Source organism: Dermacentor andersoni, chromosome 10, assembly GCF_023375885.2.
Source record: "Dermacentor andersoni chromosome 10, qqDerAnde1_hic_scaffold, whole genome shotgun sequence".
NCBI lineage: Eukaryota > Metazoa > Arthropoda > Arachnida > Ixodida > Ixodidae > Dermacentor > Dermacentor andersoni.
In genome coordinates, this window is record NC_092823.1 from 16,449,759 (window position 1) to 16,468,202 (window position 18,444).

General features: G+C 46.0%; 1 protein-coding gene across 2 annotated transcripts in view; it reads right to left on the bottom strand.

The window, feature by feature from the left end:
• Ufsp1 (UFM1 specific peptidase 1) overlaps positions 1-18,444 on the bottom strand; it is a 207,439-nt gene that overhangs the window by 148,605 nt on the left and 40,390 nt on the right. For both annotated transcript variants that reach the window (XM_050168959.3, XM_055065149.2), the window contains exon 4: positions 3,931-4,033. In XM_050168959.3, the coding sequence (XP_050024916.2) occupies positions 3,931-4,033 (103 nt within the window). The remainder of the gene's footprint in view (positions 1-3,930; positions 4,034-18,444) is intronic.

The window sequence follows — 18,444 nt, forward strand, 5'->3', positions numbered from 1 at the left end:
CGAATTCGCTACTTGCTCTAAAGAATAGATGATGTAGAAAGTAGGCCGTGAACAAACAAACTTTATTTCTAGCGCCAATGACCATGTCAAGGGTTAGGCGCGCCGAAATAGTCCGAAATCTGCACTTGCTCTTGCGGCAGCTTCAGCTTCACAATGGCGGTGTGCATGGATTCCAGCTGCTGCACAAACACTGGCAGTAATCCTTTAGCATGCATAAAATCAATTAAGGAGTCGATCGACGACAGTGCACTTTGCGTGGACAACGAGGTCGGGGTCAAGGAGCCACTGTCAATCTCATCGTCACTGTCGCTGCTGCCGTCGCCACCGTCGCACAACTTTGCCGTCTGTTGAGACAGCACATCTTCGGCGATCGCCTCGTCGGTGACCTCATTGCAGAACGAGGCAGCACTGTCTGCAGTTAAAAAACTCCTCCATCGACGCACCACCTGTGTCACCAGTAGTAACGAGCTCCCAGAACTCGGTTATGTCAGCGGCTTCCACCGTGTTGGTCTCAGTGGGTTGGGGAAGTTCGTCCTGATGCACAAAGCCCGCCTTTTTTGAAGCAATTGTATATGGTTGACTGCTTTACTACATACCATGCACCATAAACGAAGCGCATGGCTTTCAAAAGGCTGATCTTCAGGTGAGGGTCTGCATGACCCGACGTGCCAGGAGCTGCGCGGTCAATGGCTAAAATTAGCCACTCCAGCATGCGCCGCCGATACAGGACATTAAAGTTGGCGATCACGCCGACGTCCAACGGCTGCAGGCCTGCCGTAGTATTCGTAGGCAGAAACATCAATTCGACAGACATTAGCTTCGGGATAACGTTGTGTGCGTTACAGTTGTCAAGTAGCAACACTACTTTTCTTCCTTGGCCTTCAATTATACTGTTGAACTCAAGCAGCCATTCTTCGAACAGGTCGCGGGTCATCCACGCCTTCTTATTGCTGCGATAGCGGACTGGGCTGTGCTGATTCTTAAAGCACGTTGGCTTCTTTAATTGTCCGGTCATGAACGGCTTGAGACGATGGCTCCCGTCCATGCTAACGCACAGCGACACAGTCACCATAAGTTTCGTCACAATTATATATGTCCTTCTCTGCGTAGCACTCCAGCACGCCAGGCAGCTTTGTCTGCAGCCACTGTTGCTTTGCCTGCGTGTCCAAAGGCGCCGCTTCACCTACCACGTTTTTGTAAACGATTCCGTGCCGCTCTTTAAAGCGCTGAATCCAGACTCCCCCAGGCTCAAAATTTGGGCGTCCCAGAAGAAAAGCAAAGTTTTTCGCTTTGGTGGCAAGTATTGGCCCACTAATAGGCACATTATGCGCGCGGGTTGTGATGAACCACTGGTAAAGCGCCTCTTCAACATCAGCGTACAAAGGGTCTCTAATCCTTTTCCGCTGATCGGCATGGCCACTAATAGCTCCTGCCTTCACAATTGCGGCGCTCCCGGTTTTCAAGATGGTTGATATCTTCGACTGGGCGAGCTCATACATCTTCACGAGGGCGCTCACCTTGAAGCAGCGTCAACAGTCCTGCAAAATATCCATCTTTGTGTCAAGCGACACAGCTTTGCGCTTTGTCGGCGCCTTCTTCGAACTGGGCCACTGGGTCGTACCGTTGGTTGCACGCTGCTTCGGTGGCATCAGCCTGCTATCGCGAGAGAGAGAGACTGAGTGCCGGACGGGCGGCTGGGCACCACCGCGCCGCTTTGCTTGTCGCTTTTTTTTTTTCTTTCTCTCTTTAAGAGCGACTGTGGCCAACGTGCATGAAGCAGCTAGCGCCATCTTGTGGCGCGCTGCGCCTACTCAGGTACTCTCTGGTGCACGGGCGGGGCGGGACACGCTGCATGGTAATGGCGGCAGATACAAACTTACGAAGGTAAACATTGCCTCGTCTCGACATCGTTCGTTTCAGGGAACTAAGCAATGGAAATGTTACGATTATTTGGCATGGAAAACGCCATCTGGACGGCAAAATTTTGATCGTTATATCCGACATGCGGTGAATAACGTATCGTTATAAATGGTTTTTTTTCCCCATAGACCTAATGCATAAAATGACACTCTCACGTCGACCCATTGTTATAACCAATATATCGTTATATGTGGTATAGTTATAAGTGGACTGCACTGTATGGCATGGGATCAGGTAACTCCGACTACCGTAGCGAACTGCTTCGGCAAACGCGGCTTCTTCGGGAGTCCAAAAGAGGTGCCCCCAGAGCCGGAAGATACAATTGAGGATTGGGAACGGCTTAATATCGAGTGTGCAGCTGATGACTTTTGCACGGCAATCTCGCCACCTGTGGTGCACGCACGGTAGAAGATATTGTCAAAGAGGCCACATGCGAGTCTGCTGATTCTAGCGATTATGGAGACGACATAGATGTGGGCGACGGCGAAGGACCACCACCGGCGGCTGAAACGCTGCACGTGCTTGACGTTCTGAGGCGTGCTATGGCAGTGGATGAAATCGGCAACAACACACGCACACGTTTTTATGGATTTGAACAAAGTCTGCTAAGCGACCTGACAAAGAAAAAGAAGCAGAAGGAAATTCGATACTTTTTCTTCAAGAAATAAATGCTTTTTACGTACGTGTGCCTCAGTGAGTTCACCTCTGACTCTTTAATTTAGCTAGTTTTAATTGTGTTTCGATGATACGAATTTTGGCTAATGGGAATATTTTTCATGACCCCATGAGATTCGTATCATCGAGATTCCACTGTAATCAGTCGTGTAATTTCCTTATGGAACTGAGTAAATCCTCAAGAGACACTCTACCATCAAAAAAGAAGCAACAGTATTTGCCAAGAACTTGCTAAAAAGATTGAAATCTTGATTATTTCTTTTCGCAAAGCAAAAAGAACTGATGCTTCCCAATTTGTGTGACCCAAGGTTTAAAGCCATTTTCTGCACAAGTTCTGCATGGGCTGTTGAGCCGCTGGCAGCTGAAATCAGTGATCAATGTGCTTGCATGGATTCTCCCTCGCAGCAGTTTCAAAAGTAGGAACTTTACTCCAAGTCATCGACCAGTCGTGACAGCAATAAAAAAAGCCTGGAAACAGTTGGGAGAATGTTGAACTGCTGGCATCACAAAAAAGTCAGGGCAGTAACCCTGGACACGACAGTGAAGAGATTCAGAAGTACTTCAATAAGCCACTCATCTCCAGGAAGGATGACCCTTTGAAGTACTGCAAAGAGTTCTCTACTAAGGTACTGCAAAAGTTGCTTTGCAATGCTTTCACATCCCTGTTACCAAGGTGCCCAGTGAACACGTTTTCCACCACAGAAAATGCGGTGACATCACGGAGAGAGAGTCTAAAACCAGGTCATGTTGAGCAGCTTGTGTTTATGCATAATAATCTTTAATTCTCATAATAGCAGTGATTCACTTACCGCATTTGGTGCTCGAGGATACGGGCAGGTGTTTTTCAGAGTGTGACCTCCTCCTCTTGTTTTTTATTTGAAATTAAAATACTAAAAGCTTTGGTATTCGATATTCAATTTAATATTCAAAATTTTCGGCCATCTTTAAGCACTATAGATTTGAATTCCATTCAAGCTGAAATGTCACTATTTGCACAAACCTAATAAATTACTTCAACAATTTCGTACATCCTTATTCGTTGTGTCGAGGGTTGACTGAGGTTCAACTGTAGATTACAGACGAGCTAAACCCCTCACCTATTGTTTTTCAAACATTACTTTTACTATTACTTTTGCTATTGCTATTACTATTTACTTTTAATATTACTATTGTTTTGCAAACAGTGCATTATGCACAAGTGGCATTTTGCAAACGCCACTTGTGCTGTTCTTGTGCTGTGCAAGTTCATTGATACAACTCTAGGATAACAAACGGCTGCAGAAACTACAGAACAATGCTGACGTCAATGAAATGCCACAACTCCAGGTGACTTACCCATCATGACTGGGGACCCTTGCTGTTCAAAATGCTTCAGTAGGGCATCAACGTGGTTGGCTACCTCGCCCCCAGTGCTGGCATGGAGGATCCGACACGGAACCTGCGATATACAACAGTGCACACTATGAAGCTGTGGCACCAACATGTAGCACAGCATGTCAAATGCACAAGTGCACCAGTTAAAAAAAAATCATGAGCCAATCCACTCTGTGAAGGTGTTTGGCCAGCAAAGCTGTTCAGCACACGACATGGAGGTGACACAATTATGAACAAAAGTACGAACTCATTTGTTGTCTTAATGGTTGGTCATCGTGATGAAAGGTACGCATTCATTTATTGTCTTGATCGGTGGTTATTATTTCACTCGCAACTGCAATCACATTCTTTGATAATGTCAAATCGATGCACGTATGCTGCTGGGTGGTCAGTTAGGCCAGATCGGTGTGGCATTGCAAGGGATATGCCTGCAACATGGAACGCGTAAACCGTTCCCTTTTCAGTACCGACACATCCACATCGAAATTACCTACAACGACAACAGGGGTAGTGTCATCGCAGCTAATTCCAGCAAAGTGAGCAGCCTCGAACCTGACAGGACTATGAGCCATTGCATTTTTTGCTTGCTTATGGGGGTATGAGCCATTGACGAAAGTTTTCGACATGCTGTTCTGTATGTTGTAAGCCTGATTAGAAAGAAATTAAGCACTTTTTGCTTCACTCTGCTGAGTGCTTGTAGCCTCTGCCTTACGGCGCTATGAGTCATCGCATTCTTTGCTGGCTTAAGGGAACATGAATGCTTACAGGGGTATGAGCCATTGATGATGATAGTTTTTGTTCACGGCAAACAAAAATGCATAGAACCATAGCCATATACACCTTCGCTGTAAAAGATTTCTGGGAACAGTTGATACTATTGTGCATGTCCAAAAAATTTAATTATGGGTTATAACGTCCCAAAACTGTGCAGTGGGTTATGGGGAACACCATAGTTAAGGGTTCTAGGTTAATTTTGACCACCTGGGGCTCCTTAACATGCACTCAAATAACACAGCATTGTGCATCCTGTGCACCCTTCTGACATCACTGTGTCAGCATCTCACAAGAGTGCACTTGCCTAATTTGGTGTTCGCATTTCAGCTTGGTCCCTATAACGTAAAACTATTCCAATGTGGTTTTATTCGAATCTCCTGACGTCAAATTTGCGTAACCGTTGACGCAAGCATCAGGCAGTCACCCACAGGGTTGTCTGAACGGACCAATAAAACGCTCTCCTCGATCATAGGAGATCACTTTTCTTTGCTTGAAAAACGAATAACACTGCCTACACTGAGCAGGTCTTATCTAATTGGCTCACAAGAGGCGAGGAGCACGCTGAAGTGGAGAGGGACTCGATGGGGCCGAGCCACTGCACCGAAAATTGATAACCGGATGAAGAGGGCGGTGCCGGCGTCTGCGACTGGTCCACTCTCCATTACTTAGCTTGCGGTGGCTCGTCGACAATAGCGGTGGCATGCAACGGTAGCTTAAGAATGATGCTAAAACGGATCCTCAGCAAAGAATAGTTAGCAGAACGAGGTCGTAAACGTGCCGAAAGTGCTCGAAAACGTTACACGGATATGCAAGAACTTTTATTACACGCAAATAAACCCGTGCTCTCCGGCAGGTGCGAGTAGCCAGTGCCTTAGCAATCGGCAGCAGCCATCTTTTATTCCTTTCGGAACAGGGCAGCCTGCAGCTATTCAGAAGAAAATTCAGTTTTGTTTGGCATATTAATGCACCTTTAACGCGTACATGTCACTTTGACGCCGTGAGTTTTTGCGGTTTTGTGACGTCGCGTGAGAGGCATGAAGTGCGTGCAGCCGGAAAACTTTTGACCAGTAGCCGAGGGGTAATGGCGAAAAGGCGTCGAATCAGAAATAACTATTGTTCTTTTGTTCAGTGAAATCATGCATAATCATTGTGTACACGTCATATCAGATGGGGAGCTATCGCGGTTTTTGTGACGTCGTGTGACGGACAGTTGAAGTGGGGGTGGCATAAAAAAGTATTTGACCAATCGCAGAGGTTTGAGTGCTGAAATGGAATAGAAAAGTTTGGAATAGTTTTACGTTATAGCGACCCTTGTGTACTACATAAATTAAGAACAAACCAGCAAAAAGAAGATGCACACAGGAAACATTCAAGGCCGGAAATGAATGAATGAATGCGTGGTGTTTAGTGGCACAAGGGCCAGGCATGGCCAAAGAGCACCATGCCATTGTTAATGAGCTTGCAGTGGAGTTACGATTTCTATGAAGTGGATGTGATGTGGCTATAAAGGGGCCTTAAAAGTAGTTGCTATAAAGTGCGTAAAATCTATGTGTAATAAGATTATGGCGATGACAAATGATGGGTACTATGAGCATTAAGATGCACTGCGAGAGAATGATACGATATACAAGGTATGTCGGAAACTAAAATTGGCTTGAGCACAACTGCCTCATTAGAGCTCTTAAAACACAACGGCCTGGAGGCATGTGCTATACAAACCAACTATCACAGTGGCATCCTCTCGAAAGAGGATGCATTACGAATTTAATGGGCTTATAACATGTAGGACAACATCATTCAAGAAATCGAGGACTGCTTTTGCGTTAAAAAGCAGTTTTTCACCAAGAAACATAGCCGGGTGAAGAGGAATGCAATAACAGTATGCAAGAGGAAAACGTTTCTTTCTCTCAACTTCGGCTTCTCGACACTCCAGGAGAACATGGAGGATGGTCAGCCTCTCACCACATCTACCACAGGTTGGAGGTTCATTTCCAGTAAGTGTAAAATTATGGGGAACAAATGTGTGTCCTATTCGAGATGACAGAATATGACATCTGTTTGCCGCGATTTCGTTGCGGCGAGCCAAAAACCTAACTGTGGCTTTATCATGTGCAGTTTGTTATTTATTTCTGCGTCCCACATGCGTTGCCAGTGGTTTTGCAGTTTCTTTCATAAGAAATGCTTCAGATCTGACAGGGACCTCAGCAGTAGCATTAACAGCATGGAATGCAATTGACGTCACCATCTGGTGAGCCAGAACGTTGCCTTCGATTCCCCTTATGGCCAGGTACGAGCATATAATGCTGGTTAGATAGATAAGCTTTACAGAGGTCAGAATAGACCTCAATAAGTATGTGATTGTTATGTTTGCAGAGTGATATCAAGGCTTTAACGACACTTAGGGAGTCTGTATATAAAACTGCTTTTCGGAGTTTTTATTTCCCTATATGCTTCACAGCCGAAAATAGTGCACAGGCCTCGGCCATAAAGATACTTGTTTCCTGACGCAGTACATTGAATTCCGAGAAGGATGGACCAACGGCTGCATAGGACACCCGGAGATTTGACTTCGAAGCGTTGGTGTAGAACTCTGTGCCAAAGTGCTTGTACTGGAGTTCTAGGAAATGTATTCGGATTTTGACCTCAGGTGCGTGCTTTGTAACTTCTAGAAAGGACGTGTCACATTCTACCACCTGCCACTCCTAAGGAGGTAACAGCTTGGTCGGATGCATTAAGCAATGCTCAAGGAGTGGGACATGCATTTCATCGCTAAGCTCCCTCACCCGCCGCGAGAAAGGCTGTCTTACAGGGAGACAATTATGGAAAAGTGTAGCACACGTCATATCGTTAACGGTATTAAAACATGGATATTCATGATTAGAGAGTATTTTGCGAAAATATCTGAGGCTGCTGTAAGTTCTCTGCAGATGGAATGACCATTCATTTGATTCTGCGTATAAGCTTTCAATAGGGCTTGTCCTGAAAGCACCAGTGGCTAAGCGGATACCTAGATGGTGGACGGGATCTAGCATCTTCAGCACGCTCGGGGCGGCAGAATTATTACGACGGCACCCTAATCCAGTCGCGATCGAATTAGGCTCTTATAAAGATTCATCAAATACTTCCTGTTGTTACCCCAAGTTGTGTGGGATCAAATTTTCAGTAAGTTCATTGTCTTTAGACATTTTGCTTTAAGATATTTAATGTGTGGAATGAAAGTAAGCCTGGAGTCAAGTATAATATCAAGAAATTTATGCTGTTTGTTGACAGGTATTTGTTGTCCACACAGTTCTACACAAGGATCTGGAACCAGGCTTCTCTTTCCTTTAAAAAGCTGCAAGTGCATTTATGTGGGTTGACTTTCCATTTTTGTCTGCCCACTTAGACACCTTGTTAAAGCCCTGCTGTACTTGTCTCTCCTATTGCGAGGTTGCAGGATTTGAAGCCTATTTGAATGTCGTCCACATAGAACGAATAAATTAATGGCTGGTTGTAATGCAGCACAAAGCGTGTTCATCTTCACAATACTGCGCTATCTCATAGATAGCGCAGTATTGTCTCAGGCATCATCATACAAGTATTTAGGTATTCATCTCACGCATAATCTTTCATGGGCCACGCATGTCAACACCATTTGTGCAAAAGCTTCAAGGACACTGGGGTATCTGCGCCGGAACCTGCGAAATTCTCCTAACAATGTTCAAAAACTGGCCTATCTAACACTTGTGCGGCCACAGCTAGAATATGCAGCATCCATATGGTCCCCATATCAAAACTACTTAATAAACATGCTAGAATCCATACAAAAAAGAGCCGCTCGCTTCATTACATGTAACTACAGACCCCTTTCGAGCGTAACACAGATAAAACTTGATATCTATTTTGAGCCATAACATATTCGTCGTTCAGTCGCTCTTTAATGCTTACTTCATAAATATCGCCACTGCACCAGGCAATCTGCGTTACCTCTAGAAGCGCCGTCATGCATTTCGAGCCATTTACATAATCAGTACAGCATCAAGCGCATATACGGAAGAACACAAGCCTTCAATTCCTCAGCCCTTCCACGTGCCATCGTTCTTTGGAATGATCTTCCCGATAATATTGCATCCATATGCAACCATCAATCATTCCATGATCAGCTGCACGAATACTTTTAGGAGACATCATGACATTAAACCTTGTAAAAATATCACGCTTTTTGGATATTGTTTTTTTTTTAACCCCTGCTTTATTTTTTTTCTTGAGTCATGTGTCAGACATTTGTGCTGTACTTATATACTTCAATTCTTTTGTGTACTTTGCTCTTATGTTTGTTGCTGCTTTTTAGTACTAGCCCTGTGCAATGCTTTCCCTTTCCCTTTTTTGACCTGTATATTTTGCATTTCTTATAATATCCTTGTTCGTCTCCCTTACTGTCAATGCCTCTGGGCCCTGTAAGGTATTGTAAATAAATAAATAAATAAAGAGCATGCAGCTAAGCACACCTCCCTGGGGTACACCGGTTCCTTGTATACAGGGGGTCATAATATTGTAACGATGTTAATAAAACAATTATATTTATTAAGGGCGAACCTGTACCCACAACTAAATATCATTGCGGTCGTGAAGAAATCCCAGGCAGTCGTGTTCTAAAACTGGCCTTGAACCGTCTTCCTCTTTCTTCTCGCGTGACATCTCGTGTGCGTGGTGCATGTGAGCCGGGTCCAACCGGCTACCCGTGTCACGAAGATCGCTGCCTGTTGTTGCTGAACAACACCACGGTATGGCGAGCACAGTGTCCAATACAAAGGGCGCGCAACTTGAATGTGACCAAATTGTCGTGGCATTATCCCCCTCCTTACCGAATCGGCCCGATGCGTGAGAGGAAGTAGGGGTTCCTGCGGGCTCTCTCTTTTTCTCTTTGTTCATGACCTCTCCTGGTAGGGTATCATGCGGACAACATGCACAACTTCCGTGGAGTTGCGCCGTCTTGGGCTCTCGTGCACAGCGGATTTAACTTCGTAAGTGACGTCGCTTATACGACGAAGTATTTCGTAAGGGCCGAAGTATCGGCACAGAAGCTTTTCAGACAGTCCACGGCGTCGCACTGGGGTCCATACCCACACCTTGTCACTGGGCTGATAATGAGCTTCACTACGGCGCTGGTTGTACCGGCTGGAGTCGATGCATTGTTGGCGGCGTATTCGGTACCTTACCATCTGTCGTGCCTCCTCGGCTCTTTGCAAGAAATCATCTAGGTCAGATGAGTTATTGTTTTCTTCATCTAACGGCGACAAAGCATCCAAAGTTGTGGTTACTGCTTGGCCGAATACAAGTTAAAACGGGGCGACTCATATTGTTTCTTGAACGGCTGCATTATATGCGAAGGTGATGTACGACAAAATTTCGTCTCACAGCCTATGTTCAACATCGACATACAACGAAAGCATGTCAGTCAGTGTTCTGTTGAGGCGTTCAGTTAAAGCGTTTGTTTGAGGGTGGAACGCCGCAGTTCTCTTATGATCAGTATGTGTCATTTGCAACAAGCATTTCATTAGGTCCGCAGTAAAGGCTGTTCCACGATCGGTAATAACAAGTGTGGGAGCGCCATGCCTGAGGACGATATTGTTGACAAAGAATTTTGCAACTTCGACAGCCGTTGCACTGTACAGGGAATCAGTTTCAGCGTAACGGGTCAGATAGTCCGTGGCTACAACTATCCACTTTTTGCCTAAAGATGATGTTGGGAAGGGTCCAAGGAGGTCCATACCAACTTGCTGGAATGGGACTTTTGGTGGTTATATTGGCTGGAAGAGGCCTGCCGGTTTTACGGATGGAGTCTTGCGCCGTAGTCACTCGCGACAAGTCTTGACATAGTGCTGCACTGATGCTAATAACTTAGGCCAGTAGTATTTCAGACGAATCCTGGCGAATGTACAGCTCACGCCCATGTGTCCAGATGTCGGTTCATCGTGACATGCATGCAAAATTTCTTCTCGCATAGCTGTGGGTATGATGAGTAAAAACTTTGTCTCGCTGTTCTCGAAGTTTCTCTTGTAGAGGACACTTCCTCGTAGACAGAATGAGGAAAGCCTTCTAGAGAAAATACGCGCGAGTTGAACGCGCGAGTCCCTCCAGGCACTGTATAAGTGGAAGCAATTCCGGGTCATCTCGTTGTTGCTGAGCAAATTGTGACGCGTCAACAATGCCAAGGAACTGGAAATCCTCTTCTTCTGACACAGTTGTCCCGACTGGTGCGCGTGACAAGCAGTCGGCATCGCTGTGTTTTCTCCCGGATCGGTATACGACAGCAATATTCTACTTTTGAAGCCTAAGGCTCCTACTTGCTAGTCGTCCGGATGGATCCTTGCGATTCGCCAGCCAGCAAAGCAAATGGTGATCACTGACTGCTCTGAATGGTTTACCATAGAGGTAGGGCCGAAATTTACATATTGCCCAAATGGCTGCAAGATACTCTTCCTCGTTTGCTGAGTAGTTTGCCTCTGCTTTCGAGAACTTACGGCTCGCATAAGCTATTTCTCCTGGCCGTTTTTCCACTGCACTAGTATGGCACCGAAGCCGACATTACTCTCATCGGTATGAACTTCAGTGTCAGCTGTCTCATCAAAATGGGCAAGGATTGGAGAAGCTTGCAGGCATTTCCTTAACTCGTCAAAGGCGCCTTGTTGTTCACTTTTCCACATGAAAGGTTCATCTTCTCTTGTTAGTATTGTAAGGGGCTCAGCAATCTTTGAAAAGTTTTTCACAAATCTTCTGTAATATGTGCATAAACCCAAAAGACGTCGCATGGACTTTTTGTCTGTGGGTGTCGGGAACCTCGCAACAGCTGCTGTCTTTTTGGGATCTGGCCGAACGGCTTCAGCACTGATGACGTGTCCGAGAAACCGAAGTTCATTGAATCTGAATTGACAATATGTTGCCGATTTTCACACGAAAGATATGATTCGACAAATAGCTTTCTATGATGTTCAGCGAATTTTCACGGATGCCTATTCCCTACAAGTCTCACAAGATCCCATAACGCCACGTTGTGTCATACACCTTCTTCATATCGAGGAATATTGATTAAAAAGAACTTTATGTACTAATGCCTCACGGATACATCCTTCAATGCACGCAAGGTGATTGGCTGTAGACCGCAATTCTCTGAAGCCACACTGACACACTGATAGGGATCAAGCATATTGTTGAGTTCAAGGAAATGTATCAGTCTACGACTAATCATTTTTTCAAAAAGCTTACACAGGCAACTTGTGTCAGGAAGAAGACCAAGAGTTGACCTTGGCATTGCACTCCAAACTGCCACAGAACAGTACTGCGGCAGTTTGCACGGTGGCGCTATAGCCACTTGAGCTACTGTTTTGCTTTATGTATGAAGAAGTTCTAAAGGTAGAAAGCTTATACTTGCAGGAATGCTGTATATAGCATTTTTCTTCAAGCTGTATACTTCAGAATTTTTTTTTCTTTTGGTGCAAAGCAGCTTCGATGTTGTTACGAAGTTTTCTCCTTTTCGATAGAAATTATTTTATTCAATAACTTTTTCTGAGGAATTGGTAATAAATGTTTGCTTGAATATAATATCATTACAACGCACATTCCTTTTCCTACATATTGATACCATACATTCTAATATCAAGCATTTGCTGTAGCAGCAAAAGAATCGTTTAACAGACTACCCAATAAACTGCCTATTTTCTCGCAGACCAGTAAGTGTTAAGAGTATCAACTTAGGCATTAGGGCTATGAAAAAAAAAAAAAAAAGAGGTCTCCGATCCATGCTGTGAAGGTAGGGTTGGACAGTGAAGCTGTAAATGACAAAGATAACAAGTACCCATTGCAACATAGGTTGAAATTACAGTATGTAGAAGCCCATTCATACGTTTTGGAAAAAAATGTGAGCAAAAACGTACTAACCGGGAAAACATACAATCCAAAGTAACTGCAAGAAGTCACAGGCCTGCGTGATACATGCAGCACAGTCACAGCGTAAGCTAGAGGAGCGGCTCCATAGGAGTTCCATTTTCGGCAGCACACACTACAGGGTCTTTGCAGAGTCTTTGCAGTCTCTTCGCGTCGTTTTCACGAGAAGGGTTCAAACTGTCCGCCCGGCATCAACGGCGAGGTCCGGCTTCTGCTGTTTTCAGCACAGTGGTCTGCTGAGCCTGACGATGCCTGGATGCAGCTGCGCACGTAACTACAATTCGCTTCTTCAGCAGCGGTTCATACCTAGTGAGGTGGCACCATAACGTGTACCGAAAGGTAAACGCAGATATCCAGACTACATGGCGAACATGTCACATCCCTTGACCCGTGGCACGGCACGTCGCTGCTGCTGCCACTGATGATGATAACGATGGCTTATTGACATCCCTTCGAGACGGGGTGGTGACAAATGGCCAGCTAGCATGCTTGAGTTAACCAGGTCCAGCTATGGGCAGCATGCAACTTCTATATGCAACTGCTAGATGTGGGGACACATGGTGGAGTATAATAGAACTGCAGTGCAAAGTTTGTATGCATCGACATTGTAGCCAGGCCAGCAGTTGGGCGAACGAGTTTATTGCGGCTGCGCAAGTTACATATATAGAGAAGCCAACGTGACTGCAGATTCAGCCGTGCTACATCTCCCCTTTACTGGGAGACAAATTATGCCTTTCAGGTTGCGGGTATTGACAGGGCTTGTGGCGAGTCCTCGTGCTTCTGCGTAGCTCTTGGGACGAGTGGTCTTCTTTGGGACCTTCTCCGGGAGCCTTTGCTGGACTATCTTCGCGATGGATTGGAAAGTCCTGCAGGTGTTCTTTTGTGCGCCTGATTTCTCAACCATCTTCCATTCTCAGGATCGCTGAACGGGGCGTGTTGGCTGGCCTCAAAAGAATAGCAGGCGAACAGGTTCGCTGGAGGGTGTCGTATGTAGTGACTGGCTGACCTGGAGAGAGGGGTGGTAGGTGCCTCGTTCCGCGGTTATAATAGACCTTCTGGCATTGATGGATCTCCTGGAGCCAGCTGTGAACGGCTTTGCTTGATACTGCCTCTGGTACTAGGTGGCTGGTGGGCACAGGCAGCAAGGTCCTGGTTTGCCGTCCCATGAGTCTCTGCACAGGTGACTTTAGAGTATCATCTCTGGGGGTGTTGCGCCATTCGAGCAACACCATATGAAAGTCAACTCGGTTATGTAAACATTTCTTTAGAAGCTTTTTGGCCTCTTGTACTGCTCTTTCCGTCATACCATTAGAGCGGGGATGATACGGACTTGACTTAACATGAGCATTGCTTAGCTGCTGCAGGAAATCCTTGAAAAGCCGGCTGGTGAACGGTGGTCCGTTATCATTGCAGAGCTTAAGCGGTAAGCCATGTGTGGAGAACAGCTCTGCGCACCATGATGCCAGAGCACTAGCAGTGCTTTGACGGAGTTCGCGGATCTCAAAAAAGAAAGAATAAAAGTCCACAATTATGGCAAATTCACGACCCTCATGGAAGTACAGGTCCATGCCAACGAATTCCCAGGGCAGCTTTGGGATGTCGTGGCAGTAAAGAGGCATTTCCGTGTTTCGCGGCTGGTATTTCTGGCAGACAGTGCAATTTTTTCACAACTGCTCTATCTCATGCGATATATTTGGCCAGTACATGACGTCTCTTGCCCGTGCCTTCATCTTTTCCACTCCTGGGTGCGCAGCGTGAAGCAGCAGCATAATTTCTCGCTTTTTTGAAGATGGTATGACTACCTTGTTGCTGCAAAAAACAAGGCCGTCTTGCGCGTGCAGCTCTTCTTTGTAGGACCAGTACGGATGCACATTTTCAGGTACCTCGCTTCTTTCTGGCCAGCTTGTTTTGGCGTAACCTCAAAGCTTGACGAGAGCAGATCTTCAATGGTGGCCGCAAGAAGATCTCTCAGGCGCTGTTGCGAAGCTGAAATGTAATCAGGCACATTTACTTGAAATTGCTCAGTTTCTTCTTGCAAGAGTTGCTTGCTACGGAATCTAGATAAGGCGTTAGCACAAAACAGCTCTTTCCCTGGCTTGTAGATCAGCTTAATAGGATATCGCTGCAAAGTCAAACGCATGCGCTGTAGGCGAAGTGGACACTGATATAGTGGTTTGCTGAATATCGGCACCATGGGGCGGTGATCAGTTTCGACAGCTACGCTTTCCTGGCCGAAGATGTAATCATAAAACTTGATGCAGCCATGTACAATTGCCAATGTTTCTTTCTTAATTTGTGCGTAGCATTGCTGCGCCTCTGTTAGTGAACGTGATGAGAAAGCGACACGGCGGCCATCTTGAATAAGCACTGCACCAACTCCCAGTTGGCTCGCGTCGACCGAAAGGGTGACCAGCTTAGTTGCAACGAAAAAGGAAAGGATTGGTGCGTTAACTAAGCTCTCACGCAACATTTCATAACTTCGTTGCTGAGCCTCGGTCCAAACCCAGGCAAAGTCCTTGCGCAGCAATGTTCTCAGTGGTGCAGTCACGACGGACATGTTAGGAATGAAACGTTGTACATAATTCATCATGCCTAGAAAGACTTGGAGTTCCTTACTGTTCTTTGGCTCTTTCATTTCCAGTATGTAGTTCACTCGACCAGGGTCCAGGAGGAGGCCTTCTGTGCTAAGGATGCGACCTAGGTAGCGGACTTTGGGCTGCAAAAAGGTGCATTTCTTGAGGTTTAGCTTGAGGTTGTTTTTGAGACGTGCCAACAAAAGCAACAGGTGGTGGTCATGCTCATCTTTCGTGCGGCCCCAAAGTAGTATGTCATCCATTACCACGGCTACGCACGGTAAGCCTTTCAGCAAGCTATGCATAGCTGCTTGGAGGATTTCTGGAGCTGACGCAATGCCGAAGGGCATTCGAAGAAATCAATATTGCCCATACGGCGTGCTCATTGTCCATAGTTTAGAGCTTGATTCAGAAAGTTTAATTTGCCGAAATCCTGATGCTGCGTCGAGTGTTGAGAAGTACTTAGCACCGGACAGTTGCAAGGCTGCGTCTTCTAGGGTTGGCATTGGGTAATGTTCGCGCAGCAGCACTTTATTAAGCGCTGTAGGGTCCAGGCAAATTCTAACCTTGTCCTTCTTAACTGTAACCATATGGCTAGACCACTCTGTAGGCTCGGTTACCTTTGTTATGACGCCTTGTGCTTCCATACGCTGTAGCTCAGCCGTGACTTTGTCCTGAAGAGCAACAGGAACTCTTCTTGCTGGAACGACGACGCCCACTGAGTCTGGCTTGAGCTTCATGTCGTACTTGAAATCTTTGAGCTGCCCGAGTCCCTCGAAGACATCTGCAAAAGACTGGGCTGGCGGGTATAGTTCATGCTGTATGTTTTGCATACGGTATATGAAGCCGAGACTTTCAGCTGCTGCACCACTCGAAGTGGCAGGGACGTCTTGTTCGACAATAAAAAACGTTTGTTCCTTGGGTCTGTCATTTGCTGAAAGTATCAATTGGACTTTCGCATGCGCGGCTGTTGTGTGGCCAAAAAATGCTGTGAGCTTGACATTGTCGGCTTGTTGAGGCTTTTTTGGCAGCTTTGCAACATCGCTTCTTCAAATGACACAACAATTGGCACCTGTCTAGCTTGCACGTGATGGGATCGCCCTCAATGTAGACCGCTGTGCTCCAGTGATCGGTGGTTATCGCACCGATAGTCAACGTTTGCAAAAAAAAATTCATCGTCTTCGGCTCGTAACCCTCGCATTTGTTGGTTGGCACTGCGCAGAAAGTTGGACGACTTGCATGCTCGAGCGAAATGATCAGCCTTCCGCACTTCCTGCGTGTTTTTCCTTTTGCTGGGCACGTGTCACTGCGGTGCATTTGACCCCCACATTTGTAGCAAACGTTTTTTCTTGTTGCTACCGCGTTTACTATGGTGCGTTCGCTGGCGCTCGTAGCATCACTTATCTCACAAAAGTGCTCTTTGCCTTGTTCTTGCTCGCGGCAAATGTCGACTGTATTTTGGTACGTTGGGTTTTCCGCGATAAGTCTTTGCTGTAGGCTCTTACCCTGAGTGCCCAAAATGATTCTGCTACGCAAGATGCAGTCTTCAAGGTCCCCAAATTCACAGCTCTTCGCTAACACACGCAGTTCTGTTAGCTACTCATAAAATGTCTTGCCTTCTTTTTGGTTCCTTGAACCAAAACGAAATTCTTGGGATGTTAAGTTCGTTGCAGGCTTGTAATGCTCCTCAAATTTCTTAATCAGAACTTCAACGTCATTACTGTCTTCCGCTTCCTCGAACTTGAAGGTACTGTATGACTTCCTAGCCTCTTTGCCTATGGTAACTAGCAACGTGGCTGCTTGAACGTCTTTTGGCTGCTTGTTCAATTGCGTAGCAGTGGAAAACAGCAGAAACTCACTTTTCCAAGTTTTCCAGGCAACCTAAGGGTCGTGCGATGGATCCAGAGGCTTCGGGGGCGGTAGTAGCGCGGACGCCATCAACATATCCGCGGGGTTCCGCTACCACCATGTAGCTAGGCCAGCAGTTGGGCGAACAATGAGTTCATTGGGTTGTGCAAGTTACATATATAGAGAAGCCAACGTGACGTAACAGATCACGGGATTACTGGTGCGCCGTGACTGCAGATTCAGCCGTGCTACAGACATGTCACATCGCATGTCAAATGGTACGATACGATGCTAATGATGATGATGACAAATTAATTGCATTCACTTTGAAACTGGACGGTGAAAAATAGTCGTCTAGCCTGCTTGAATTAATCAGGCATGCCATACATGTTTTTCATTACACCAATATTTATAAATCCCCATAATCTTCTTTCTCTTCCTCAGGACTTCCCAATGTACCTTGTGCTGCTACCTATCCAACTTCTACATGAGGTGCCTCCTGGTGTAATAATATGCAAGTGCATTGCAAAAGGAATATGTATAGATGCCACGTGGTGCACATCTCACATCGTAAAGCAAGTGGCATGCTACGATGATAATGACGATCATGATTTATTGGTATCCCCTTTGAAATGTGGTGGCAACATATTCACCTAGCTTGATTTAATCAGGTACATAATATATTTTCTAGCATTCTTGTATACATTCCCTAAACTTCCCTTTCCTTAAATTCTCTTTTCTTGCTTTGTTGGCATACAGGGACACTCTAGGAGTTACAAGGTGCAGTCCGACACAGCTTCTGATGGTACAAAGTCTCCTCATGAGGTTGCCAAAGTTATCTGACCACCTGGAGCCCAGGTGGCCATCCACTGCTGTCTACCGAAAAGATGAAATGGCCAAATGTAGCCAGAAGAGGAACTTTGTGACCGACAGCACACAGCTTCCCACCTTCCTCCTCTCAGTCTGGAGGGGCTGTGTGGGTTCATGACCTACCGGCCGCTGCAACAGTTCTAAACCCAGCGACAAAACCCCATTCGTACATCATCAGGACACCGAGCAAAGTTGTCATGCCTAACCGCATCAACCTCGTGCCCTTCTCTGAAACAACGGTACGCTGCCCTGTAGGCACGAGAAAAGAGAAAAGAAATAAAAGTGCGGCAGGCAATAGCGGTGTCCAACGCAACAATCATCCTGCCAGCAGGAGCGCAGCACAGGGTGACAAGACATAACGTTTGGAGAACACAGCAAACACAGCTACAAGCGCAGGCACGTAATCAAGCGTTTCCTTGCCTGCAATGCCATCTGCAAAAAACACCGTGTCTTGCTGCACAAGGTCTGTGCATCAAGTGAACACACC